This window comes from Nothobranchius furzeri, chromosome 17 (genome assembly GCF_043380555.1).
Source record: "Nothobranchius furzeri strain GRZ-AD chromosome 17, NfurGRZ-RIMD1, whole genome shotgun sequence".
Taxonomy (NCBI): Eukaryota; Metazoa; Chordata; class Actinopteri; order Cyprinodontiformes; family Nothobranchiidae; genus Nothobranchius; species Nothobranchius furzeri.
In genome coordinates, this window is record NC_091757.1 from 41369329 (window position 1) to 41394035 (window position 24707).

The 24707-nt window shown below is 43.0% G+C and overlaps 1 protein-coding gene across 4 annotated transcripts in view; it reads left to right on the forward strand.

The window, feature by feature from the left end:
* rtkna (rhotekin a) overlaps positions 1-23791 on the forward strand; it is a 79650-nt gene extending 55859 nt beyond the window's left edge. For 3 of the 4 annotated variants that reach the window (XM_015972400.3, XM_015972401.3, XM_015972402.3), the window contains exons 2-11: positions 12992-13253; positions 13559-13612; positions 18280-18397; positions 19114-19338; positions 19423-19517; positions 20023-20129; positions 20550-20681; positions 21561-21726; positions 21846-21950; positions 22640-23791. In XM_015972400.3, the coding sequence (XP_015827886.3) occupies positions 12992-13253; positions 13559-13612; positions 18280-18397; positions 19114-19338; positions 19423-19517; positions 20023-20129; positions 20550-20681; positions 21561-21726; positions 21846-21950; positions 22640-23352 (1977 nt within the window). In that variant the 3' untranslated portion in view covers positions 23353-23791. Of the gene's footprint in view, positions 1-12991; positions 13254-13558; positions 13613-18279; positions 18398-19113; positions 19339-19422; positions 19518-20022; positions 20130-20549; positions 20682-21560; positions 21727-21845; positions 21951-22357; positions 22455-22639 lie in introns of all 4 variants that reach the window. The other variant, XM_015972403.3, reaches the window with a different exon arrangement.
* The last annotated feature ends 916 nt before the right edge of the window (positions 23792-24707 follow it).

Consider the following 24707-nt stretch of genomic DNA (forward strand, 5'->3'; position numbering starts at 1 on the left):
AAATGGCCTGACAAATGATCCTTTCAGGTGAAATGTAGATGGGTGCTTGCCGTGAAAGTTCGATAAAATTGCCCTGAAGTTCACATAGTGGAAACAGGCTTAATGGCCTTCCTTTCTGTTGGGTCACTCTTGCGTTTTATGACCAGAACATGTATGAACAGCTATTTTGCTCCAATCAGGACCAATCTACACAAATCAGAGCCTTAAGCCTGCCCATTTACACAATAAAAGGCTTAAACATTAGTGCTGCTTATTTCTTATATCTGTACAGAAAGTTTTGACCACAATCAACAACTTTTGCTATCATGAAAATGTGCAACCAGGCTGGACTTTTAGCTCTGATTCATGTAACGAGGACAAGTTGTGCAATGTTATGTGTCTGAAAAAGAGAAATAATGCTTTGAATACATTTGTATTTAACAGAATCCCTATCATGCATGAATGAAGTGATTTATTTTTGTTGTGTCTGAAGAAAGTTCCAGCAAACTCTTCTTCTGCTGCCATTTATGCTGCTGTACTATGTAGCTATTTAGAAAGTCACTTTTGACAGAAACAACATCAAAATGGACTACTTAGCTTGTTAATGTCACGTTGCGAGGATGGTTTGGACCCAAAATGCAGTAACCCAGGATGACACGAGGCAGGAGTTGAAATTAAGTAAAATCCTTTTATTGTAGGATGAAACAAAAATAATTCCAAAAGGCAGGGAGCCAAAATCCAGAAAATGAGAACAAAGCTCACTTAGAGCACAAACTGGGGATGGGACAGGAAGCTCACACAGAGCACCAAAACAACACTGACAAATACAATGGACCGACAAGACAATGACTAAGTTTACATGCAGCCAATATCCGGGTTATGATCGGGTTAAGGTCGGTATTCGGGTTTCTGAGTTGATCAGAATAACCCGTTTACAAGCATAAATAGAAAGAGTTACCCCTAACTTGCATAAACCGATTTAAATGCGGACGTTGGGGTAGCGTCAGGACATATGGACTACGTCAAGATGCAATATGCGTCATATTTCACTGTCTCTGTACTTTCGGCCGTCAACAAAAGACAATGTTCATACTTTTCACCAGACCGATGAAGACAGAGGTTTCCTCGTCACTCCAAAAGTGTGGTGCTGTGCCGCGACTCGCCATGTTGCTCCCAACTTGTTGTTTACTTCCGGTGTTCTGGCGCTTACATGACATCTCGCTACTCAAAAGACCACGATTCCTTGCGAACAGAGCATGCGCAGAACACACGCTTTGATGGGGATATCCTGATATGCATTTACACGACCAAACATTCGGGTTAGAAAAAGGTTACCCCAGGTGTAGTAACCGGGTTTTTAAAAACCCAGTTATGAGCATATCCGGGTTTTGGGCGGTGTTTACATTGCCGTGCGGAACCGGGTTATTGTGAATATTCGGGTTTTAAAAGGGTTACTGGCTGCATGTAAACGCACTCAGTGAGAAACAGACAAGGGTTTATAGACTGGGGCATAATGGGAGGCAGATGAGCTGCAGGTGTGTGGGGAGAGAACCAGGTGAAGGCAATAACTAATCAGGGAGGAGGAGCAGGAAGGAGCAGGGGAGGATACCGGACCTGACTGGGGAAGGACACACACACACACACACACACACACACACACACACACACACACAAAACTGAAATATGGTGGGGAGACAGAAGCCCTTTTCAGACAGACATACTGGAACATTTGTGGACAATTCAATCTGGTTTTTAACCGGAACTGTGTCTTCAGACACACCACTTTTGTACCGGAACTTGTCCTTTCGGCTGCATTCACACTGCAGGGAAAAGTTCCAGATGTCTGACGGCAGCGCGGGGGGGGGAAGAGAATCGGACTCATGTTAAGAAGAAGACGAAGAAGAAAATATCATTTCTATAGCGCCTCCCAAGATAAAAATCATGAGGCGCTTAAGCATAGTTCTGTGCACACTAAGACGCATAAGAGACCCGGATGATGAAGCTCAATGGTTAAAGGAATCACTGAAGCGGTGTGAAGCGCTCCGTCGCGTGTCTAAGCGGTACCGTAGGAGGCGAGCTGCCGTGGTTCGACGCATGCTACAGCAGCGGGCTAGCTAGCGTCCCCCGGTCCCCTCCTCCTCCCCCTCCCCCTTGTCCGGAACTTTACCTCACCAGTCTGAAGCAGCCACCCTGTCCGTAACATGTCCGGACCTGTTACTAGGGGCTTCGTCCGGATAAATTCCGGAACACGTATCCGGATGTTTGTATTCAGACACAAAGGTCTTACGGACAGAGTCCGGAACATTTCCGTTTTTCATAGCCTGTCTGAAGGGGGCTCAAGAGAACATGAAGAAAACCAGGAGGGAGCTGGGGACAAAAAGGCTGGAGCTACAACTGGAGGGGCTGGGGATGACCTGAAGGGCTACAAACAGAAGACACATAAATGAGACGCAGACAAAGGACACATGAGGGCGCTATGAGACACAAAAGGGGAATCTAGAGAGGGATGGAGAACATCAGGAGACACATGGGGAAAGATGCAGACCATGACAGTTAATTGTATTACTAAAAAAAATTATTTTTATTCTTTTTATCAATTGAATGTTTTACATGCATGCTGAACATAAAAATAGTTTTTAACCCCTAAATTGACAGAGAAACCCCTCACTACGTCACATTGTAAATTTGAGTTTGTGGACTCGCACATCTCAGCTCGCGACCAAGAAAGGCTGTTATTGATTTAGCATCCAGGAGAGAGCAGAGCGTGTCTCGGCTACTAGAAGCTAACCATTAGCATTATCATTAGCAACTCCACAACATGGCAGAACACATTGGAGCTTGTGTTATTTGTGGGGATTAAACATCGTTAATTGTATTTTCTATGCAAAAAGGGCAAAATAAAGAAAGAAGAGCAAATGAGACAGTGATTGCTGTTAGCCAATTAAACACAAGATGTTGCTTTTTTACTTAAGGACCTGGCCAGGGAACGCCTTGGGATTTCCCTGGAGGAGCTGGCCCAAGTGGCGGGGGAGAGGGAAGTCTGGGCCTCTCAACGCTACTGCCCCCGTAACCCGACTCCGGATAGGCAGATGAAAATGGATGGATGGATGGACAAATAACAGATTAGGAATCCCACTAAGAATAGTAATAAAAGCATTTAAAATAAATACCATACACAGTTGAGGAAACGTTGGTTTAAGTACCTGATATGAAGTGGTCGCTTCATAAGTGAAAACCTTTACTCTCGGGGTCCCCCAGTTTCATTTTAGCCCGGTCACTGGTGCGTTTTATTGCAATGACCCAACGTTCGTGGCGTTCTGGATCTTGGGGAATCCTGTAGATGGCTCATTCCTTATGTCGTCCGCGTCTCTTCTGGCATCCTGGGGCACAACAGGAATCTACCATATTTCCTGTTTGATTGAGTTTTCTGACAATAACATATAGCCCAGCTGCGAGCTTCTGCCTGCCAATATGGCGCTGTTTCGATTTGAACTGTTGCATGCCGGGAGAAGTGACGTCAACTCCCGAAGCTCTATGAAGAGGTGTTGTGCCACACTGTCTCCTAAAGCCTTACACCAATATCTGCAGAGGCAGAAAGTGACTCAGCCAACTTCCATCCACAATCTAACACCTTCCAAACAGTAACTTAAAGTGTTTTTTTACAAAAGAACAAGCAGATTAATTCACATCAATGTCTCTTTTCCATCCATGTAAATAATTTAATGAGATTAACTCTTTTTCTTTATCGTGCTTCTAAATGCACTGACATCATGTTCTCATTTCTTCTCTTTGGGATAGATCTCAGGGGTCTTTGATCTGGAGCTTAAGAAGATCCGCTTCAAATCTTCTTACACGTCTCTGCACCCGTTTCTGGCTTTCTAGGAGAGCTAATCAGCTAATAAAACAGTATGAACTTGTGTAATAGATGGTGGATGTGTTCCAGCTGCTGCTGCACAACATTTGCTGTGTCAGTAAAGCGTATCGATGAGGTTGCGGTGTGTGTTAGTGTGTTTCCTAATACATTAATTGCCTCTGGCAGCCTTCAGACAATCTGTTCCACCAATTTACTCACATTAGAGTTTCCTCTTTGTTGTTTGATTCCAGAATGAAGCTGCACTCGTCTTTGTTTGGTTTCCTTCTCCATCTGAGGATGTGGTTCAGTTTTCTTCATTCAATAGCTGAGAAACACTAAGAACTTTGCTTGACTTGTGTGAAAACATAATTAATACCATTGTAATGTTTTCCAAAAATAACATTTAGCTGTGATTTAGAAATGCTGTTGTTTTTCTCTTTAGCATTTTATGGTTTTGTTTGTTTCTGGATGTTTTCATGTTTTTTTTTTCTTAAAATTTGGCTCATTATATTAAGGAAGATTTACAATCCAGTAGTTTGATCAAAGGCAAGACGATTCAGTATGCTTTCCATTAGCGGGAACAGCATGGAAATTAAAATGAATGTAACAGCACATTAAAAAAAACACACAAATTTATTTCAGATTTAAGAAAAAGAAAAGACAACGTTAAAGGGTGAGCAGCTACAGTGCAGAAGGTGAAACATAAGAAACAGTCATTCAACGGTTAACAAATACAAAAAGTTTTCAATTTTCCTTTTAAAGTCACTAAAGTTAGAGCACATTTGATGTCATAAGGAAGCTGATTCCATCTGTGTGCAGCAAAGGAGCTAAAATCAGATTCACCCTGTTCTGACACTAAAAGTTCTACCAGCTGTTCCCTAAGGATCTCAGAGACCTGCGGGCATACCGTATATACCAGAGGAAAATCTGACATGTATTTGGCCCCATGCCACGGAATGATCTATAAACTAGTACTAGAACTTTGAAATTGATAGTTTACTTGTAACCATTATAGAGACTTAAGAACCGGGGTGATGTGTTTGATTCACTTGTTTCTTGTTAAGTCTGTATCAGTAGCATTCTGAATAAGCTGCAGTGGCTTCATAGCTTTGTTAGGAAGATCAAACAAATGACTATAGGGAGCTTGTAGAGACTGAAGAGCAATGGTCCAAGAATTGAGCCTTGTGGCATCCCCACATGTCATGGTGAGCTTCTTAAATTTGTGATCACCAATAGAAACAATATAATACCTGTCTTTGAGATATCATAGGAACCAACTATAGGCTGTGCCTAGGGCTGGGCGATATGGCCTAAAATCAATATCATACTGGTATATTGAGGATTTCACCTCAATAACAATAAATGGACAATAACTACATGTATGCACAGAAACAAATGTTGTCCACTAGATGGGGCTGTCACGTGTATTACATTGAGTCATGTTGTCACATGACTCGAGGTGGCACAGTATCTTAAAGAGACGTGAACACCGCCAACCCACACACATCTTTTCATTTTATTTTTCTTATCAAATTAATTGACATGGGAAAAATTATATTGGATAGAGTCAGAAATTTCAATACTTTTTAAATTTATTGTCCATGTGTTGCCCGTTAGAGTACGGCGGGGGTTGCGTGGGTGGATTGTTTCGCCTCCATGCGTCTCCTGTGTGTGTGTGTTGGGGGGGGGGGGGGGGGGGGCGCCACTCCTGAGCCTATGTAGGTGAAACACTGTTACCCATCCCTAATTGCTCCTGGTAGTCCCACTCAGTTTATGAGCTATAAAGACGTGATTTATTTTTTACATTTTGAATGCAACTCACTCTTTTCACACTGATCCCCCTCAACAATGATTATTCAGTTTTGTTTTTTTAACGTGTTATTTGTCATGCTAGTTTCAACATGCACTTTTTTCCATCACATATTCTGAGCATTGGCTGGGTTTGTGCGTTGTGTTTTATAGATGCTGGGTTGTATTACGAGACCACATTCATTCAGTAGCTATGCTAACAAATGCACAGATGCACTCAGATTTACAATTCTTTCATCTTATTTACATTCCCTTTAAATTATTCCAAAGTCTTGTCTCCCTGCCTGTTCATCGTAGCTTCCAGTGAGCTACACACAACCCTGGATAGCAGAGCATACATGACCAATCAAGCTTTATTGTTGCCTATGAATTGTTAAAGTGCTCTATCGTAGCTCTAAACAAATTTGTTTTATGGAGACACCTCAGGGCCAGTTTTCATTTTAAACAAATGCACTTGTAGTGCACACATGGAACAAATACACATCAACTGACTAACATGCACTTTGTTGTATACATGGCGTAGTCTTTCACAATTCGTGCGGTTATTTTCTTTAACACTTTTTTGCATTGACTCCACCCTACTCCTACCCTACTTCAAGTGTGCTGCTGCAGCGAAACACACCTCCTTTGTGTGTGTGAACAGCTGGCTGCAGAGCCTTTTGGATGCGGTCCTCACAAGCACATGTGGATCAAGACTCACACAGGCGTTTTCCATGCGAGTGCAGCTCAAACCCTGTGTTGTCAGCGTATAATTAAACGCATAAGCTGCCGGCAGGAGGGAGAGTTCTCTGTGTTCAGGCAAGAAGAGAAAGCAGGTTCACTATAACAAATCACTTCAACGATGACATCAGCACACTGGCACCTCCACCCGAGTACACTGGGCTATCAAGTCTTAGAGGGCCGTGTGTGTGTGTGTGTGTGTGTGTGTGTGTGTGTGTGTGTGTGTGTGTGTGTGTGTGTGTGTGTGTGTGTGTGTGTGTGTGTGTGTGTGTGTGTGTGTGTGTGTAGTTTAGTGTGTCTTGGCAGTAATCAGGCCTGGACTGATTTGCAGCCAGCTCTGCCATCATAAAAAGTGAGTTCTCACACCCTATTGGTTTCTGTTGCCCCACCCCTCCTCTTCTCCATCATCCGGGTCTTCCATGACCAGTTTCAAGCCAGTTCCATTCCCAGTTGCTGTGGCCCAACTTCCCAGCAGCAGCTGGAGTCTGGATCACTGTAGGGACCTTGTGTGATGAATGGGATCATTGTTTATGAGTGGTTTGGGTTCAGATTGGTTTTGTTGTGTAATCTGAGTCCAGACTTTGCTTTCTGTGAATTATTGAACGTGTGTGTGTGTGTGTGTGTGTGTGTGTGTGTGTGTGTGTGTGTGTGTGTGTGTGTGTGTGTGTGTGTGTGTGTGTGTGTGTGTGTGTGTGTATGAATGCAGAAGCATGATAGAGGCATGTACTGTGTATTGTGACATACATTTATTAATGACTACTAATGTCTCCATCCCGTGGTTGCATCTACATTCTCGTATTTCCCTTTTATCTTATACTGTATCCCTCTCCCGGCTCTTTTGCTATTGATTTTTTTTGTCCTTCTTCACATGTGTGACGTATTCTGTCTTAGACTTTAGCTAACGTCTTCATCTCTTACTGCAACAGTGAGCAAAGAAGAGGAAAAGCATAAGCTAGAGGGAAAAGCAACGGAAGAGGGTGGAGGGAGGCGAGGCTCATAGTTGTGGCCGGCTAATTTAAAGCCAGCACTTTGGTCGGTAAAGTCCTAGCCTATGGGAGTGGTCAGGAATTTTCAAGTCTTTTATTTATTTTGTTTGCTGATATGTAATAGAGGCAGACAGATGCATGTCGTTCTTATCATGTTTATTTTTTACTAGTTACAGCTTTTTTCTCCAATTATCATAAAGTCTTTTATTTAGCAGTTATTTTAACTTCTCATGCTTTTTGACCTGTCTTTTTTTTTCGTGTGTGTATTTGACCCAACAGCTGTTGAGTTGTGTCTGTTCACAGACTCTTCAAAGAAAGAGTGACATAAGACCTCCACACACACACACACTCACACAGAGATGATGTTGAAGGACAGGACATTATTGTGCACATGCTTGTGTCCAGCAAGACTAAAAATACGCACTGATGTTGGCAGCTCTGTGAGACCTCATTATGAGCCTCTGGTGTCCTGAACTAGTTTCCACTATCGACGTGCTTACATGTAGCCGGTTAGAGACTTAATGTATTGTATTAGTGGAGCGTTTTAGCATGCTATCATTTTCAAAAGGAATTTTGCGTAACTGTGCAGATTTAGCAGAAATTGATGTGAATAAAAAGACTCTTATCTATATTTTCCAGTTCTAAATGATTTTGTTCAGAAGTTGGGCAAAACAAATGTAGCATTATCTCCCAGGTTCTTTGTGTTTAACATGCTTTTACAAATCATTTGTGTGTTAAACCTGACCCTGAGGGCAAACATTATGCTTTAACTGCAGGCCTGCAGGGGTCGGAGGTCGTGGGTCAGTTTTCTAAACAGGAAAGCCTACTCATGCAGAACAACACATTGTAAACAAACCATTAAACACCATCTGCAGCGGCGTGAAATGCTCAGGAGTGTTGTTTGTGGGAATGTTTGTGTAGCCGTGCGATTCTACTCCACAGCACCAGCACACACACACACACACACACACACACACACACACACACACACACACACACACACACACACACACACACACACACACACACACACACACACACACACAAAAGGATCACCACATAGTCAAACAGGAGCCAAGAGGTGACAGAGGAGTTACCATCTGTTACCTACTGAAGCATTAAATCACCTCTTAAAAGGTTACACGAGTCATTAGCATGAGGAGTGTAAAGTCAGCGTTTGACTGTTTGTGACAAATACATGAACTCTGCACCTGATACATTAGTACAAGCAGCAGTTTATGAGCTTAAACACCTCAATCTAAAAGCTCGATCGTGTAGATAAAGCTGACGCCCCACCCACATCAGAAATCCACGCAAATAGGTGGAGTGGTTAGCGCTACGTTTATGCTCATTTGTGCCGTTTAAACGGTCGTTTGTGCTGCTAAAGTCTTTTGCGCCAGTTTGTGCTGGGACAAAGTAATTTAAAAAGTACAAGTTCAAAAGCATTACAATAAAAATGTTACATATATTAGCACCTTATAATAATCATATATCTCGAAAACCACTGCAGCACAAACGACTGTTTAAACGCAACAAATGAGCACAAACATAGCACTCAAAGCGTAGACTGGTCCGGTTCATTTTGGACCTACTTGGGGGGGATGGTGACCCCCTCACCTACTTCAGGTAGAAGAGGTTATGACCCGCGAACTTCTTCTGGTCTAGGGTGGCTGGTGACGTTCATTTTGGACCTACCTGGGGGGATGGTGACCTCTGGATGACGTATAAAAGTAATGTTGAATATTTTAAAAACCATAGCAGCACAAACGACAATTTTAACGGCACAAATCAGCACGAACGTAGCACTAACCACTCCACCTATTTACGTGGATTTCTGGTGTGGGTGGGGTGTCAGCTTTATCTAATTAGCTCGATCTAACAGCTGCAATGTCTCCCAGCCTTCACTAGTGTCTACCAGAGTGGTTCTTCACTTAATCAAACAAATCAGCTGTGTTCATGATCCAAAACATGCAGGATACATGCTGGAAACAAACTGCAGCACCAGGTGCAGCTTCATTGTTGAGTCCCAACAGAGCGGCCCACCAGTCTGAAGTTGCAAGTGGAATATTCTGGCCACAGGGGGGCGACAGGGGCTGTGTTGCCTTTCATTAACCCTGTAAAGGGTCGTTTTAGCACAAACTGACTCAAGAAAATTATTTAAAAATATGAAAATGTTGCTAAGTGTACCTTTAAAATGTGAACTTTTGGGTTAGATTCATAGGATATGAAGTAAGGATGGGCACTGTAGCCTCAAAACCCAATCAGAGTACTTCAAATACAATTTTTACAAAGAGATTTGACAAAAAAAGTATAAGTAAACAAACCTTTTATCTTTGACTGCAGCTTGCAGGAGCTGCATTTATTTTTACAAACAAGGAGCATTTTTCATCTTTACATTGTGATGCCTCAAAACTCTGTCGTTACAGAAGCATCGATTCTGGTTTCAGGACTGATGCAGATGTTTGACCTTTTACAGCTCTCTGCTGCCAATACTGATTTTTACTGACTCCAAGCTAGAATTAACAGAAACCTTTCTGATTAACTTGTCATAAAAGTTTTTAATTAAAGCTGAATGGAGACAGATGATTGGCTATGGTGAGCGACTGAGAGACAAAAAAAAATACACATTTCAAACAAGGGGTAGCCCGATATATCGGTCGGCTAATATATCGGGCTGATATTTACCGTTTTTTTTTTGTACATCATTGTCAACCAATATTTGTCCTTAGTAAGGTGATTTAAAGTCAGGCGCGTGCGTCCTGCAGCCCGGTGCTGTTGCAGGAATTAATTTAAATGTATTTCTACATTCACTAACAACATCTGCATATTGAATGGTCTAAATTAACTTCATTTAGGTGTCTGACTTTAACAGTGACATGCAAGTTAAGATTTAATGGTTACTTTAATTCAGAGTCCAAAAACTGATTCATCTTCAGAAATGTTGTGCATCAACTGATGGTATTAGTGACATTTTAGCGTGAAAATAAGATGGAAAACGTCTGAATGTCAGCCATGAAAATGAGCCCATAAAGTTCGGCAGTACACATCGGCCATCGGCTGACCAGGGTTAGGGTTACACACACATCGGTGTCGGAAATAGAAAAAACTATATCGGTCGACCTCTAATTCTAATTCCTGTAGATATTACTGATTGTGGGTATGGAGCAAATGAACAGAAAAAATCAACTTCTTCAAACATTTCTCTTTTGTAAAGTTGTTGTCAGAAATGAAAAAGTCAAAGTTTCCCTAATAATCAATTGTTGAATTTCTGAAAAGTCGGTCTTCACAAATGTGTACTTTTTTGTCCTTTAAGGAAATTCTTCTCCCAGTAACTTTCCCATGTTTACAAAGCTTGCCGCTTCGTTACCTTGACAGCAGAATGACGTGTTCCTCTCATTCGTTCATCTTATTTTGCTGTGTTTTTAACGTTTACCTCTCCCTTTCACCCTGACCTTTTTACTGTTCATCAGTCCACACCTCCTTCACTCCCCCTTCATGTCCCACTCTTGTTTTCTCTGACAGCATCACATCCTCTCTGTGTCTCTGTTTGATGCACAGCAAGCCTCCCCTCCCTCCTCCCGCTGTGTTTCTGCTTCCCGCGCCGCTAACGTTGCGGGCGGTCAGCCTGTCTGTCAGCGCCCACCGGTCCAACACCTGCCACTCGCAGCACGCCCCGCGAATGTGTTTGTGTAGCTGCGTGTCTGTGGCTGTGAGGATTTCTGAAAGGTCAGACAAAGAGAATTCACTGTTTGGTTGGTTCATCACAGCTGATGTGAAAGCGTTGGTTTGCTTTACTGCCTCGGTAGATTATAGTCAGATTTAGGCTGCTTGATCGCTATTCTGAGATGCCCAGAAGGAGAAGCCTGGTAATTTATCTGCTATAAATACAGAACATCCTCCCAGCAGGTCACCCTAAGACCCACTGCAGAACGGGATGATGGCGACAGCTTCTTTACACTGCGTGTGCATGCATACGTGTGCGTGCATGTGTGTGTGTGTGTGCGTGCGTGCGTGCGTGCGTGCATGCATGCGTGTGTGTGTGTGTGTGTGTGTGTGTGTGTGTGTGTGAGTGTGTGTGTGTGTGTGTGTAGTCATTTAAGAGTTTCATCAGAGCTTGATGCCTATAGGTGCCACTGCCAGCTGTTTCTTTTCTTTTTTAAATCATAATTTCATTGTTTCATCCACTAGAGCTGCTCTAACCAAATAAAAATGCAATAGTTCTTTGGACATTTTGTCAAAGCAAGCCTCAATGTCTCTCAGAGACTCACAAAAAATTGAATTCTCTAATTAAATGCCACATGCTGTTGCTGCAATTTAGTTTGGTTTTTTTTTTACAGCCGAGCACGCTGTTGTTCTTTTAGGAAAAGTGATTGTTTAAATGCTGAGCTATTTGCCCAGCTACATTTGTGTTTCTGTGAGTGACTCTTGAATATAGGGGCGACGGCGGCACAGGAGTTAAGTGCTCGCCCCGTAATCGGAAGGTTGCAGGTTCGAGTCCCGCTTAGTCTGTCACTGTCGTTGTGTCCTTGGGCAAGACACTTAACCCACGTTGCCTGCTGGTGGTGGTCGGAGGGACTGGTGGCGCCAGTGCTCAGCACCCTCGCCTCTGTCAGTGCGCCCCAGGGCAGCTGTGGCTACATCGTAGCTCATCCCCACCAGTGTGTGAATGTGTGTGTGAATGGGTGAATGACTGATTGTGTTGTAAAGCGCCTTGGGGGGTTCCAGGACTCTAGAAGGCGCTATATCAAATACAGGCCATTTACTATTTACCATTTATATCTTAGGCTTAAGTCGTCTCATACTGTTCTTGCAAGTAGGGTTGTATAATAAGGCTATTTCTAGCTGTGTTCAAGGTTTTGATTATTTGAATTTAAGACATTTATAAATGATTCATGTAGGATTTTTAACCCACTGTGCAGAAAGAGAATTGTTTGTTCCAAATTAGAATGTTTTTTTTTTTTCGTTTTGCATAAAACCTTATTTTCTAATGAAATGCGTGCAATCTGATGCTGGGTCTGTGCTCGGTGCAACGTGAATCGAAATGAAAACAGGAAGGTGTGGAGGTGAAGAAAGAAAAGCCGATCTAGATCAGTGGAGTGGAACGGATGTGAGTGAAGGCAGGAGGAAATGAGAAGTGAAGGTTTAACATTTAAGAGAAAAGAATGAAAAAATGCATTTGAATTACCCAGAAAGTGAGAGAGGGGAGTGGTTAATGAGAGAGATGGAGTAGAGGAGACAAAACGACTTGTACAGTTTCGGTCTTGACGAGGAAAAAAATGGGAATAGAAGATGATTTGTGTGGAGAGAGTGTGTGTTGATTAATGTGTCACTGGAGAGGACAAGCACACACACACACACACACACACTCCAACAGTCTGAGAACACTTTACTGAGCTGTAGAAAAGCAAATGACTGATTTTCATTTTGAAAATGAATATTTGCACAAATACTTCATGTCCTTGACATTACTTGGTCTCTGTTTGGTTCCTCTTGACTTTTTCTTGCCCTTCTGGCTGATGTGAGCCTTATGCATTCTCCTTTTGACATTCAACATGTATTTCAATCTGCAGAAGGTCCCCCTTTTTCATTATTTTGAACATCTTTTTTTCTGCCATTCCCCTTCCATCACCTCTGATCCCTGCAGGACAGCGACATTCAGAAGAAGATCGATCATGAGATCCGGATGCGGGATGGAGCCTGCAAACTGCTGGCAGCCTGTTCACAGAGAGACCAGGCTCTGGAGGCGGCGAAAAGCCTGCAGACATGCAGCACTCGTATCATGACCTACATGTCAGAGCTGCAAAGGATGAAGGAAGCTCAGGTCATGCAGAATGTCCCACGTAGATCGTCAGACGCAGGGCCGTTGGATGAAAGGATGCCGTGCAAAGGGAAGGTGGCCATCTCAGGTAAATATTGGAATCATTTATTTAAATAAACATGAAAAAAGCAATGCCATAGCATTTTTTTCAACTTTTGTGAGTTGTGGTTTATGGGGAGTGCTACTGCATGTCTGCTACCCAGCTGGAGAACACACTACACACACTCTGTTGGTAATTTGCTGTAGATACTTCTACTAGTGTCTGGAAAGTGTTTGGGCAAAGAAGCATGCACATTCACACAGATGGACACACACTTGCTCTAACACACACACACACACAGTTGGATAGTGATTAACATTTTTGCGGTCTGATCCCGTCTGTTGTCATTCCAGATCTTCGGATCCCTCTCATGTGGAAAGACACAGAGTACTTCAAGAACAAAGGAGGTAAGATGGCTACCTTCTACATATATATATATATATATATATATATATATATATATATATATATATATATATATATACAGTGTTGGAAATAACGCCGTTTAAATATAACGGCGTTACTAACGGCTAATTAATTACTTTTCCCACTGTTGCAACGCCGTTACCGTTACTGGGGACGGAAGGTTGTGCGTTACTATGTGCTTGTCGAACGTTGAGCAACAGTGTGAGGCATTCTGACCGCCACACTTCAGCTGCAGCCAGGGAGAGAGAGGTGTCGGTAACGCGCTTACAAACACGATGACGATTGGCCGGGTGGGCGGAGACCCTCAGTGTTCTCACTGTCTCAGTCGCTGCGTGCTGTAGACCCAACAGAGCAGTGATGGGAATAACGGCGTTTAAAATAACCACGTTAATGAAAAAAAACTATAAAAAATTATTTCTGTAACGAGCAAACTTATTAATTACCGTCTTCTTTTAACAAAACGATCGTTTCTGTTGCTGATAAGAAAATGCGTGCGTTAAGCAGCACGGTGTGTTGAAGCTGTCATCAGCTGATCAGGAGCTAAAGAGGTAGATGTTTTCATCCAAGCACATCACGGCCCGTGAAGAACGAGGAAGACGTGATGAATAGTCTACGGCTGCAGACCCGCAGAGTCGTTGCTGCAGCAGTGAATCTGCAGCCATGCCCTTCTTGGCGTGACAGCGGGACGTCCCGAAGGTCCGCTCACCTGTTCACCGCTCAGACGTCACGATCTTCTACCCTCCTCGATCATCCAGCTGTAACCTGTTTCTGATCATGTCTTTAGTCCCGCTGTAACACTGATGCATCAATCTCAGACGTCATGGAGCTCAGGTGTTATTAGAACTACCTGTGTGTGTTTACCACCCAGCTTCAGTTCTTCTGTGGTTGGGTCTGACCCACGTTAGTAAATGTAAGTCCTCCATCAGATTTGTGCCTCTTCTAGTGTCATTTTAAAGGATTTTATTTATTTATTTAACCGTTACTAGATTAGTTGCAACAGAAATGCTACTAAAAAGACACAATTATGTGAAGCTGGAAAAATTAGAATGCTGTGCAAAATTACATTCATTTCTGTAATTTAACTAGACTTTACAGGTGTTTCTATTTGCAATTTTAGATTTTAACTGATTGGGGTCTTGTTAAATATCACACAGTGACCTTTTAATAGTCTAGATAAGTGTAATGTTCCTGTTAGTAGTTCCTCCTGTTAAGTGCTTATTTATTGAAATTATTCAGGTTCATAAAAAACATTTGGACATACATTTTGTTATGTTCCAGTCATTAGTCATTTATATTTCACTATTGTAGTAATTCTTGCATGCTTTAATGAAAAAAGTAACTAAGTAGTTGTTTATCTTGGTAATTAGTTACTTTTATAATATTGTATCTCAGTTAGTAACTGAGTTACTTTTTTGACAAAGTAATCAGTTACTATAAATAATTACTTTTTTAAAGTAACGTTCCCAACACTATATATATATATATATATATATATAATGGGACCAAAGTAATCAAACAGACCTTGTGGTTACAGAAATAAAGTCAATAAAGTGTGGATGTGTCGTTATCACTGATTTAAAAAACTGCTAGGGTGCAAATAGTCTTGAGTGATTAAAATGAGATTATTCAGATTAATTCATTACAGAGCCTCTAATTGATTAGATCATTTTTTTCATCTAGTAATCTAGAATCCCACCCCTAATATATGAAGGAATTCCTACCTTTTTCTACTCTCTGGAATGTTTCTTTAAATATTTCCTAACGTAAGAGACTTGCTAACATTTGCAGACCATACCGCCTGACTTTTATTTTTTCTTGCATCAGCTCCTGGAGCTGATCCATACAATCTGCTGCAGCATTAGCAGAGATTTCTGTATTTTACTTAAATTATTTTTTAGACATGTGAAACTCCAGGGAGCACAACCTGACCCGGCAGTTCAGTCTTTCTGGCTTTGTCTCTTGGCTCCAAAAAGCACCGTCTAGCACCCTCTGAATTATTAGCAGAGAACTGTAAGATAGAAGAAATGAAATCTATTGTGTACTTAAAGAATTCTCCTTGACCTTTGACATGTGGAACGTGGTTCGCCAATTAAAAAGACATTTTTAAAAAGAATTCTTTATATCTCTCTCAACAACTTGATAAAATCCACTCCTTTTAAATCGCTCTAATGGTCACAATGCTCCTCTGACAGTCTGGATGGGATTAATCTGCATGACCCGCACATACAAATGAACCCAAGCAACATGAAGAAAAGGCTTAATTGTGCCGTTAGTCTTAGTAGACACAATGGTGTTCTTCATGGGAGGAAAAAGCAGCAATGCCTTAAAGTTATATAGCAGTTTGTGTAAAATCAGCTCATGTTTTTTCAGTTGCTTTGTTTCAACATAAGAGTTGTTGTTGTGCTTTAGTTTTTGCACATTAGTCTTCTGTAGTTTCTGGCGAAGTTGATCACTGAACCGAGATGAACGATGACAGAAAGGAGTTTGTCTGACAGGTGCAGCCGCTGGTTTTCTTCCACGCATCACCTGCTCAGGTTAAGTGTGTTACGTCCCCGACAGGAGGTGTTAAAATGTGAAGGAGGGGGTAACATAAAGCCCCCTTCAGACAGGCCATGAAAAACGGAAATGTTCCGGAATCTGTCCGTAAGACCTTTCTGTCTGAATACAAACATCCGGATAACGTGCTCCGGAATTTATCCGGACGAAGCCCCTAGTAACAGGTCCGGACTTGTTACGGACAGGGTGGCTGCTTCAGACTGGTGAGGTAAAGTTCTGGACAAGAGGGAGGGGGAGGAGGAGGGGACCGGGGGACGCTGTGCGCACCTAGATAGCTCGCTGCTGTAGCACGCGGCGAACCACGGCAGCTCGCCTCCTACGGTACCGCCTAGACGCGCGACAGAGCGCTTCACACCGCTTCAGTGATTCCTTTAACCATTGAGCTTCATCATCCAGATCTCCTATGCATCTTCGTGTGCGCAGAATTATGCTTAAGCGCCTCGTGATTTTTTATCTTGAGAGGCGCTATAGAAATGATATTTTCTTCTTCTTCTTCTTCTTAACATGAGTCCGATTCTCTCTCCCCCCACCACCCCCCCGCTGCCGTCAGACATCTGGAACTTTTCCCTGCTGTGTGAACGCAGCCGAAAGAACAAGTTCCGGTACAAAATAATAATAATAATAATGCATTGAACTTGTATAGCGCTTTTCTTGACACCCAAAGACGCTTTCACACAATCTCACATTCACACACTGCTAGTGATGGTAAGCTACTTGTAGCCACAGCCGCCCTGGGGAGGTCTGACAGAGGCGAGGCTGCCATTTGGCGCCGTCGGCCCCTCTGACCACCACTAACACAGGCAAGTTGGGTGAAGTGTCTTGCCCAAGGACACAACAGCAGGATACCCCTGGCGGGAGCTGGAATCAAACCCATGACCCTCCGATCATGAGACAACCCGCTCTACCACCTGAGCTACTGCTGCCCCCAAAAGTGGTGTGTCTGAAAACACAGTTCCGGTTAAAAACCGGATTGAATTGTCCGCAAATGTTCCAGAATGTCTGTCTGAAAAGGGCTTTGAAACATGATAGTGGGTTTAAAAATGGGTTTAATTGTCAAAAGGTTAAAAACAAGCATGCAAACAGATGGTAAGCATTATTAAAATACTGTAATGCCAAACAAAAAACAACTCAAAAAGGTTAACATTAAAAGACCAATCACCAACATTAAAAACACCTGGTTAAAACTTGTATTCAAAGTTTTACCAAACAGAAAGTGTTTAAAACCAAAGTCAATAAAATTGCATCACCAAGTTAACTTTAAAAACGATCCCTCTGATCACTCAGAGTTAAAACTATAAAAGTTAAAACTCATCTAGTCGAAGGGGCTGGAGACTACATGAGGCCCGGAGGACAGCAGTGCACTGCTGCCTCTCAGACTGCTGAAGGCACAGCCTTTTAATCCTAGGTGTCAGTCGTCATAGGGATTCGTCTCAGCTGTGCTCCTCAGCAGCCTGGAAGAGTGGAAGAGGAGAGGTGGTGTCTGGCTGATCACCGGGGCTGGGTGATCCTGGCTCTTGCACCTGAAGAGGCCAGGCTGGTGACCATAACAAAGTGTCTCATCAAGAGCACCCTCTGGTTTCGACACTTCACATCCTCTAGACTGCAAGTCTATGTTAATTATGGAACTTTTGGTGAAATAAATCAAATTTAAAGTCTTCAAAGTTGTCTTTTCAACCTGCTGTATCAACAACAGAATCAATTTCAAAGTGCTTCTACTAGTTTATAAACCACTCATGGCATGGGGCCAAAATACATGTTGGATCTTCTTGCAGTAGATATGCCCAGCAGGGCTCTGAGATCCTTAGCAAACAGTCAGCTTGTAGAAACCTGGACCTTTAAATGAATGATTCTTATGCTACACCGTCTGCACTGTAACGGCTCACCCTTTAACGTTGTCATTTTATCATATTTCTTACATCTAATTTAATTTAATTAGATTTTAAAATCTGCTGTTTTATGTTGCCACGTTGATTTTAATGTTTTATGTTCTTGCTCCTGTAAAGCACATTGCCTCTGTGTATGAAATGTGCTATACAAATAAAACTGCCTTACTTTGCCTTTTCTAATTTAAAATTTTTTTTTTCTTTTGCAGAACTTCACCGGTGTGCCGTGTTCTGCCTGCTGCAGCTCGGAGGAGAGATCTTTGACACAGACATGGTGATAGTGGACCGAACACTCACCGATATTTGCTTTGACAACACCATCGTATTGTAAGTAGACCTTGTATAAAAGATTTATTATCCCATTTAAAGTGCAACAAAATGAATGGTAGTCAAGGGGTCAAAGGTTAAAGAACTCATCATGGTAACAAGATAAAAGTTATTGAGCAATAAAGGTTTTTAATTTGAAAATAGGACCTCGCTTTTGAGTTAAGCAGGAGAGACGATGGCAGAGGGGTAACTGGAGGGTTGTGGGATCGCGTCCTGCTCAGTCTGTCACAGTCGTTGTGTCCTTGGGAAAGACCAAGGGGAAAACTGCCTGCCTAAAGTGAAGCCAGTGAATTGACTTCCACACTTTTTTTTAACTACAAAAATTGCAGTTCCCCCCTCATCCACTAGGGGCTGAATCCGGAAAGAATACATTTCTCGTTGATTCCCATGTTAAAAATTCCAACTTCACAGCAGAGAATAACATTTACAGCCAGGTACAAAAAAACGTTTTAGGTTTAATCGGTCATAGCCCATCACCACCAGTGTGTGTTCACAGGTGAATGACTGGAAGCAGGAGCTGTAGAACAGACGGTGCTATACAAAAAAACTATTTTTGAACTAAAGCACAAGTCGATATTTTGTGAAGCACATGTAAAATAATAATGATTGTTTGAACCATGTTAGTGTTAGCCGCATCCTTGCAGTTTTTTTTTTTTTTACCATCTGTGTTTCTGCTTTGTTCTGATAAAACCAACACCACATGTGTCCCTCTGCAGTAACGAAGCTAGTCCGGGCTTTGAGCTCCGTGTAGAGCTGTTTAGCTGCTGCTCGGAGGACGACTACTCGGCCGGAAGCACACCAAGAAAACTAGCCAGCAAGCTGAGCTCCTCGCTGGGGCGATCAGCTGGGAAGAAGCTCAGGGCAGCCATGGATCCTGGACAGTGTAGTCTTGTTAGCAACGGCGGGGCGGCCCCTTTTCTCCTGCCTGTACCCGCTGTACCGTAAGTTCAGCTTGATTACGTTTAAAATGTAGTACATTTTAGCTTCTTTTTAAAACAATCCTGCTGTTTGTTGTGTATTCATAGGGGTCCTAAGTATCACCTGTTAGCTCATACCACCCTGTCCCTTTCACACGTCCAGGACAACTTCCGCACGCACGACCTCACCATTTCAGGCAACGGTGAGTGGCAGCCTCACTAGTGTTCTGCTTCCTGTGCCAGATCAGCCATCTGTCTGCTTTTTTTGTCCTGCTCTCACTCATCTCTGTCTCCTATTTTCTCCTTCTGTTCTAAAAACAAGAAGCGTCTCCTCTTCCTCCTTCTTCTCTGTCCGCGCCCCTCTTTTCTCTAACAGACAGCAGTTGTCAAGGTCACAGTGATAAATATGGTGTGACTGCTGTGCAAAGCTGTAATGATGTGGGCTAACAAGCGCCCAGACCCAGAGACAGACATGCCTCTTGCGTTTTATTCATTGGCCCCTCTGTGTGCCATAAAGTTTCATAGCCGCATTTCATGACACTCTGCGCAGCTGATAGTCTTTTACACCCAAGTGCCTTGTTTTGTGTGCTAATGGAAGGTGGGGATGGAGAGTGTGCCGGGATGTGTGCATGCATGTGACCGCGTGTTTGTGTGAGCATTTCCAGTGGAATATTTTTAATTATTTATGTTGTTTATCTCCGCCTGCAGAAGAGTGCTCCTACTGGCTGCCGCTCTACGGCAGTGTGTGCTGTCGCCTGGTCGCTCAGCCTCGCTGTATGACCCAACAGATGATGAGCGGATGTTTGAAAGTTAAGGTAAGCTGGCAGGTGTGTGTGCAGCACTGATGTGAGGTATTCCTCCAAGGGCTCCGGGCTTTTGTTTTCCCCCTCTTTCCACCTTCAATCAATCAATCAATCAATCAAAGCTTTATTTATAAAGCGCCTTCCGCAACCCTGTCAGGAAGCCCAAAGCGCTGAACATGGTACAGTTGTAAGTAATTATACTGAATAAATCAACAATAAAAGAAATTCAAATTACAAAATACAAATTACAAAATACAAAATGGAAATAACAAGATAGATGAAACATTCCGGTAAAATACAAATGTGTGAAACACAATTGGATTGAGTGGATGGATTGAGTGTACCAATATCAATACCAATGTACCTTCTCCTCATGTTGCCAGTTCTCTGTGTGTTCCTTTCTTTTATGCTCCTCTTTTGTTTGCCTTGCAGCAATGTGGAGGTGACCCTCAGAGTTGGACAAAGGTGTACGCCGTGCTAAAAGGAACAAGCCTTTTCTGCTACCAGCAGCAAGAGGATGTGGAGGCGAATGTAGAGCCGGCTTTTACCATTGGCATCAACAAAGTAAGCCAAAGGGATAAACCTTACAGAACTCATAAGGGTGTATTTTCTGCAACCCTAAAGAAAAATGTCAAGGGTTGGGGATTGCTGCCAGCTAAATCCCTGAGCTAGTCGGTATATTTTGATCTTAGAAGAATAAGTAAAAAAAAATATTTTTACCTGTAAGCCAAAAGCCCCTTGATGCCCCAAAGAGGTCACAATTCAAAAAATGAGCACAAGAAAACCTTTTTTCTGCCGTTGTCAGGAGTGCAAAACTACAACAACATAAAAATAATTAAAAATCAGAGAAGCTCTCAACATTTTCATTTCATTTGGTGTCTTTGACCCCTATTATTTCATCACAATTCCCAAACTCTGGTTCTGTCACCTAATGTCATGATTTAAGTTGGAAACATGTCTTTGGGGCTGTACATTTCCTCCACTGTGACTCACTCAGTCATTTGTGACCTCTGACCCTCAGCACCCTGCCAACCTAAACATTAAAGTGTCCATGTAAACATTTGCTAGGATGAGTGGAGACAGAACCTAGTAGAAAAATAGGACAACACCTCCATCTAGCGGTCACACACACACACACACACACACACACACACACACACACACACACACAAACACACACACATACACACACACACACACACACACACACACACCCACACCTGGTCTCAGTTGAAGCTGGGGGGGGGGGGGGTTCTCTTTTTTTGGTGGATAATTGCAGAAGGGAAATGGTTTGAAAGAGGTCTAATTGCTAGCTCAATTAGCGAGGGCTTATTTTCAGCGGGGACTTACTATTACAACTGGTGTAATGAACAATTGCTCAGTTGTGGAGCGCATTTGGAGGTAGATGATTACACGGTTCCTTTGTTGCGCTTTTTGTTTCAGGAGACCAGAATACGTGCGTCGGAGAAAGACCCTCACAGTAAAGCGCAGAATATCTGCGTCAGTAACCAGTTCGGAGGGGAGGAGGTCACACACACGCTGACTACAGAGAGCCGAGAGGACACACACCGCTGGATGGAGGCCTTTTGGCAGCATTTCTATGATATGAGTAAGCTTCTCGTGAATAACGCTCATAGTGATTTAATGTTCTCTGAGAGATGGTGAGGAGCTACTCTTGTCTATTTGTGTGGGTGTTTGTGGTTTAACGGTAAATAATTTGCTCGACAGGTCAGTGGAAGCAGTGCTGTGACGACCTGATGAAGATAGAACTTCCGTCACCGCGGAAACCAGCTCCCATCACACCCAAACAGGGGTCTCTTTACCATGAAATGGGTAATCTTTTCAATTAAATTTTAACAAGAAGATTATTGCAGCATATCTATGTTGCACGTGTGTGTGTGTGTGTGTGTGCACGAATATGAAGTCACTTTCCTCTGTAGTATCTCAAACTCACACTCTGCTTTACTTCTCTGTACTGTAGGTAGAAGGGAGTCTTATCTCTTACACACTGACTTACTGTTTCCCTCTTTGTTCTCTCTCCTTTCATCCCTCTTTTTTATTCTGTACATTTTCTATTGACTTTCATTGCTAACCTTTAATGTCTTTTTTCTTTTTTCTCCTATCTCATTTAAACACCCTTACTGACCATCAATACACATAAAAACCAAACGCCACCTGTTGCACACCTCCACTCCACCCTCTGTGTCGCGCCGCCCTTGGTTTTCCTAACCTCCCCCCAGCTTCCCTTTCCACACCCTCCAGTGAGGGTCTCCTGCTGCAGGATAATGCTGTGTCTGCTGAGATTCGTGCTCTGCTCTCGTCCTATTACAACGACAGGTGAAGTAGTTGGTGTAGGGTTTGCATGAATTACTTTTGTAAACCCGAGAGATCTGCTTCGGTTTTAGGGCTTGATGTCATTTTAGTCTGAAGTTTGCAAAACTACTGGATGCATTCTTAAATCGATTCATGTCTCAGACTTCCTCTGCAGCAGTGTAATGATGCTGATTCTTTACTTCCTGCAGTTATTGAGTCATCCAATGACCTGAGCAGCACCGTGTCAGACATCTTGGCCCGGAGGATGCAGGAGCTGGAGCTCCGCAGCCAGCTGGGCACATCTCTCACCTGGATGTCTGTGTTTGAGGAGAACAATACAAAACCCGCCGGTTTCCCTCGTCACTGTACTTCTTGTCTGTCCGGCCACAGCCCCCGCACACCTCACCGCCTTCCCCGAAGCCCCGCGAGCCCCCAGCGCTGCCCTCGGCTGGGCCTGCTGTCCTCAGATGCGAGTCTGACCTCGGACAGCGACAGCCACTGCAGTACCAGCCCCTGCTGTCACCGCCATGGCTGGCCGGAGCCTTCGTCAAACCTGTCTCTACTGTCATCTTCCCCCTTCGGTCTGAGGCCGCGCACTCTTTCGTTGGACGCAAAGCTCAGCACCCTTCGAGGAAGGGGGTATGGAGGAGGGACTTTCCAGTGCCCCTGCCAGCCTCCTTCCTCCTCGCTGCTCACTCCCCTCCCCATCACGTCCCGTTCGCCGTGCTCGCAGCGCAGCACGCAGACCACGCTCTCCTGCTCCAGCTCCACCTCCAGCAACAGCTCCAGTAACAGCGAGGGCAGCCACAGCCCCGAGTCCTCACAGGGAGTCCTCTTCTCAAGACCTTCCCCAGCCCGACGCAGCCTAAGGAACCTCAGAGCCAGGCTTGATCCTCGCAACTGGCTCCAAAGCCAGGTGTGAACTCGTCTCTCGACTGGCATTTGCTCAGAGGTGATCGTGAAACAGTGACTTAACATGAGCTAATTCTTCACCCCATCCCTAAGGAGAACACCTTTTGGCAGGCTCTTTAACTCAGGATGGACTAGAGAAGACCCTCCGGGATCCAACTGGAACATAGAAGATGGTGACAATCACTGCAGGAAGGGGTGGGGTTCCACAGATTTCAGAAAGGACGGTCTTGCTTTTTTGGGGAGATAAGAGCTGATGCTATTACCATACATTAACTCTGTTTTACTGTTCTAATTAAGCCTTACTCAAACGGTTCATCGCAGTGCACCAGCTGTAGTTTGACTGTATGTGTTGAAGGAAAGGTGGATGTTTGCGGCTCGTACCGACCTCATTACTTACACACCAGATCATGGGTGAATCTCCTAAAACTACTATGCAGTTTTGTTTTATGCATGAATTTGACTTACACACTGAGTTAATTTTAAAAACTTGGCCTACTGCAAGTGCACACAGAAACACTGCACATGTTCTGACTGTGATCCATTAGGGGGACAAAGCTCTGCTCTGGACTTCTGCATCACTGACAGGCCGCCATCAAAGACGAGTAACAGATCCTGTTAAACTTCTGAAGTTCTCGTGAAAACCCGAGCCATACCTACAAGTTTGCCACTAAGCAGTGCTTCAAGAAAAAAGAATAAAACATTATACAAGGCATACAGAAATAACTTTTTGTAGTTTTAATTTGAAAATCTCTACCAGAGTAATGCATTGTGTCAAAAACAAAATAAGCATAATCGACCAGTGTTGAAGCTAAAAAGCCATCGTTCCTCCTGCCGCTCCCGTTTATCCTCGTGGACTTTGAAAGCCGTCCTGGAACCAAGAACTCCAGTTACTACGATTTGTCAAATGCTCAAAGGCAGCATTTATTACTGTAAATTATTTTTTTTAATAAGTTAACAAACAAACCTCTCTTTTGTCTTTGTTATAAAGCAATTTTATAAATGCAGGTGTATAGATGTGTGATTATTGTTTTATTAACAGATCATTTGCAGTTCTCTAACTGTTAGGAGTAAATAACACTGTAATAAGCCTCGGGTTTGCAGGCGTCATGTTCTGCATGTACACACCCTAAAAGCGGAAGTGAAGATGATGACATTTCATGTTTAAATAATATAATATTAAATATAATAAATGATTTACCAGTTTACAGCTGCCTCGTGTTTGTTTACCTGTACAGTACAGCAATAAACACGCAATAACACAACATTTCATTAAGATAGAAATTTTAACAAATCATGTTGAGTAAAAGGACCAAAAAAAGAATAAAGATGAAAACCTTTTTGTTATTCAATTTGGAATAGATTTTT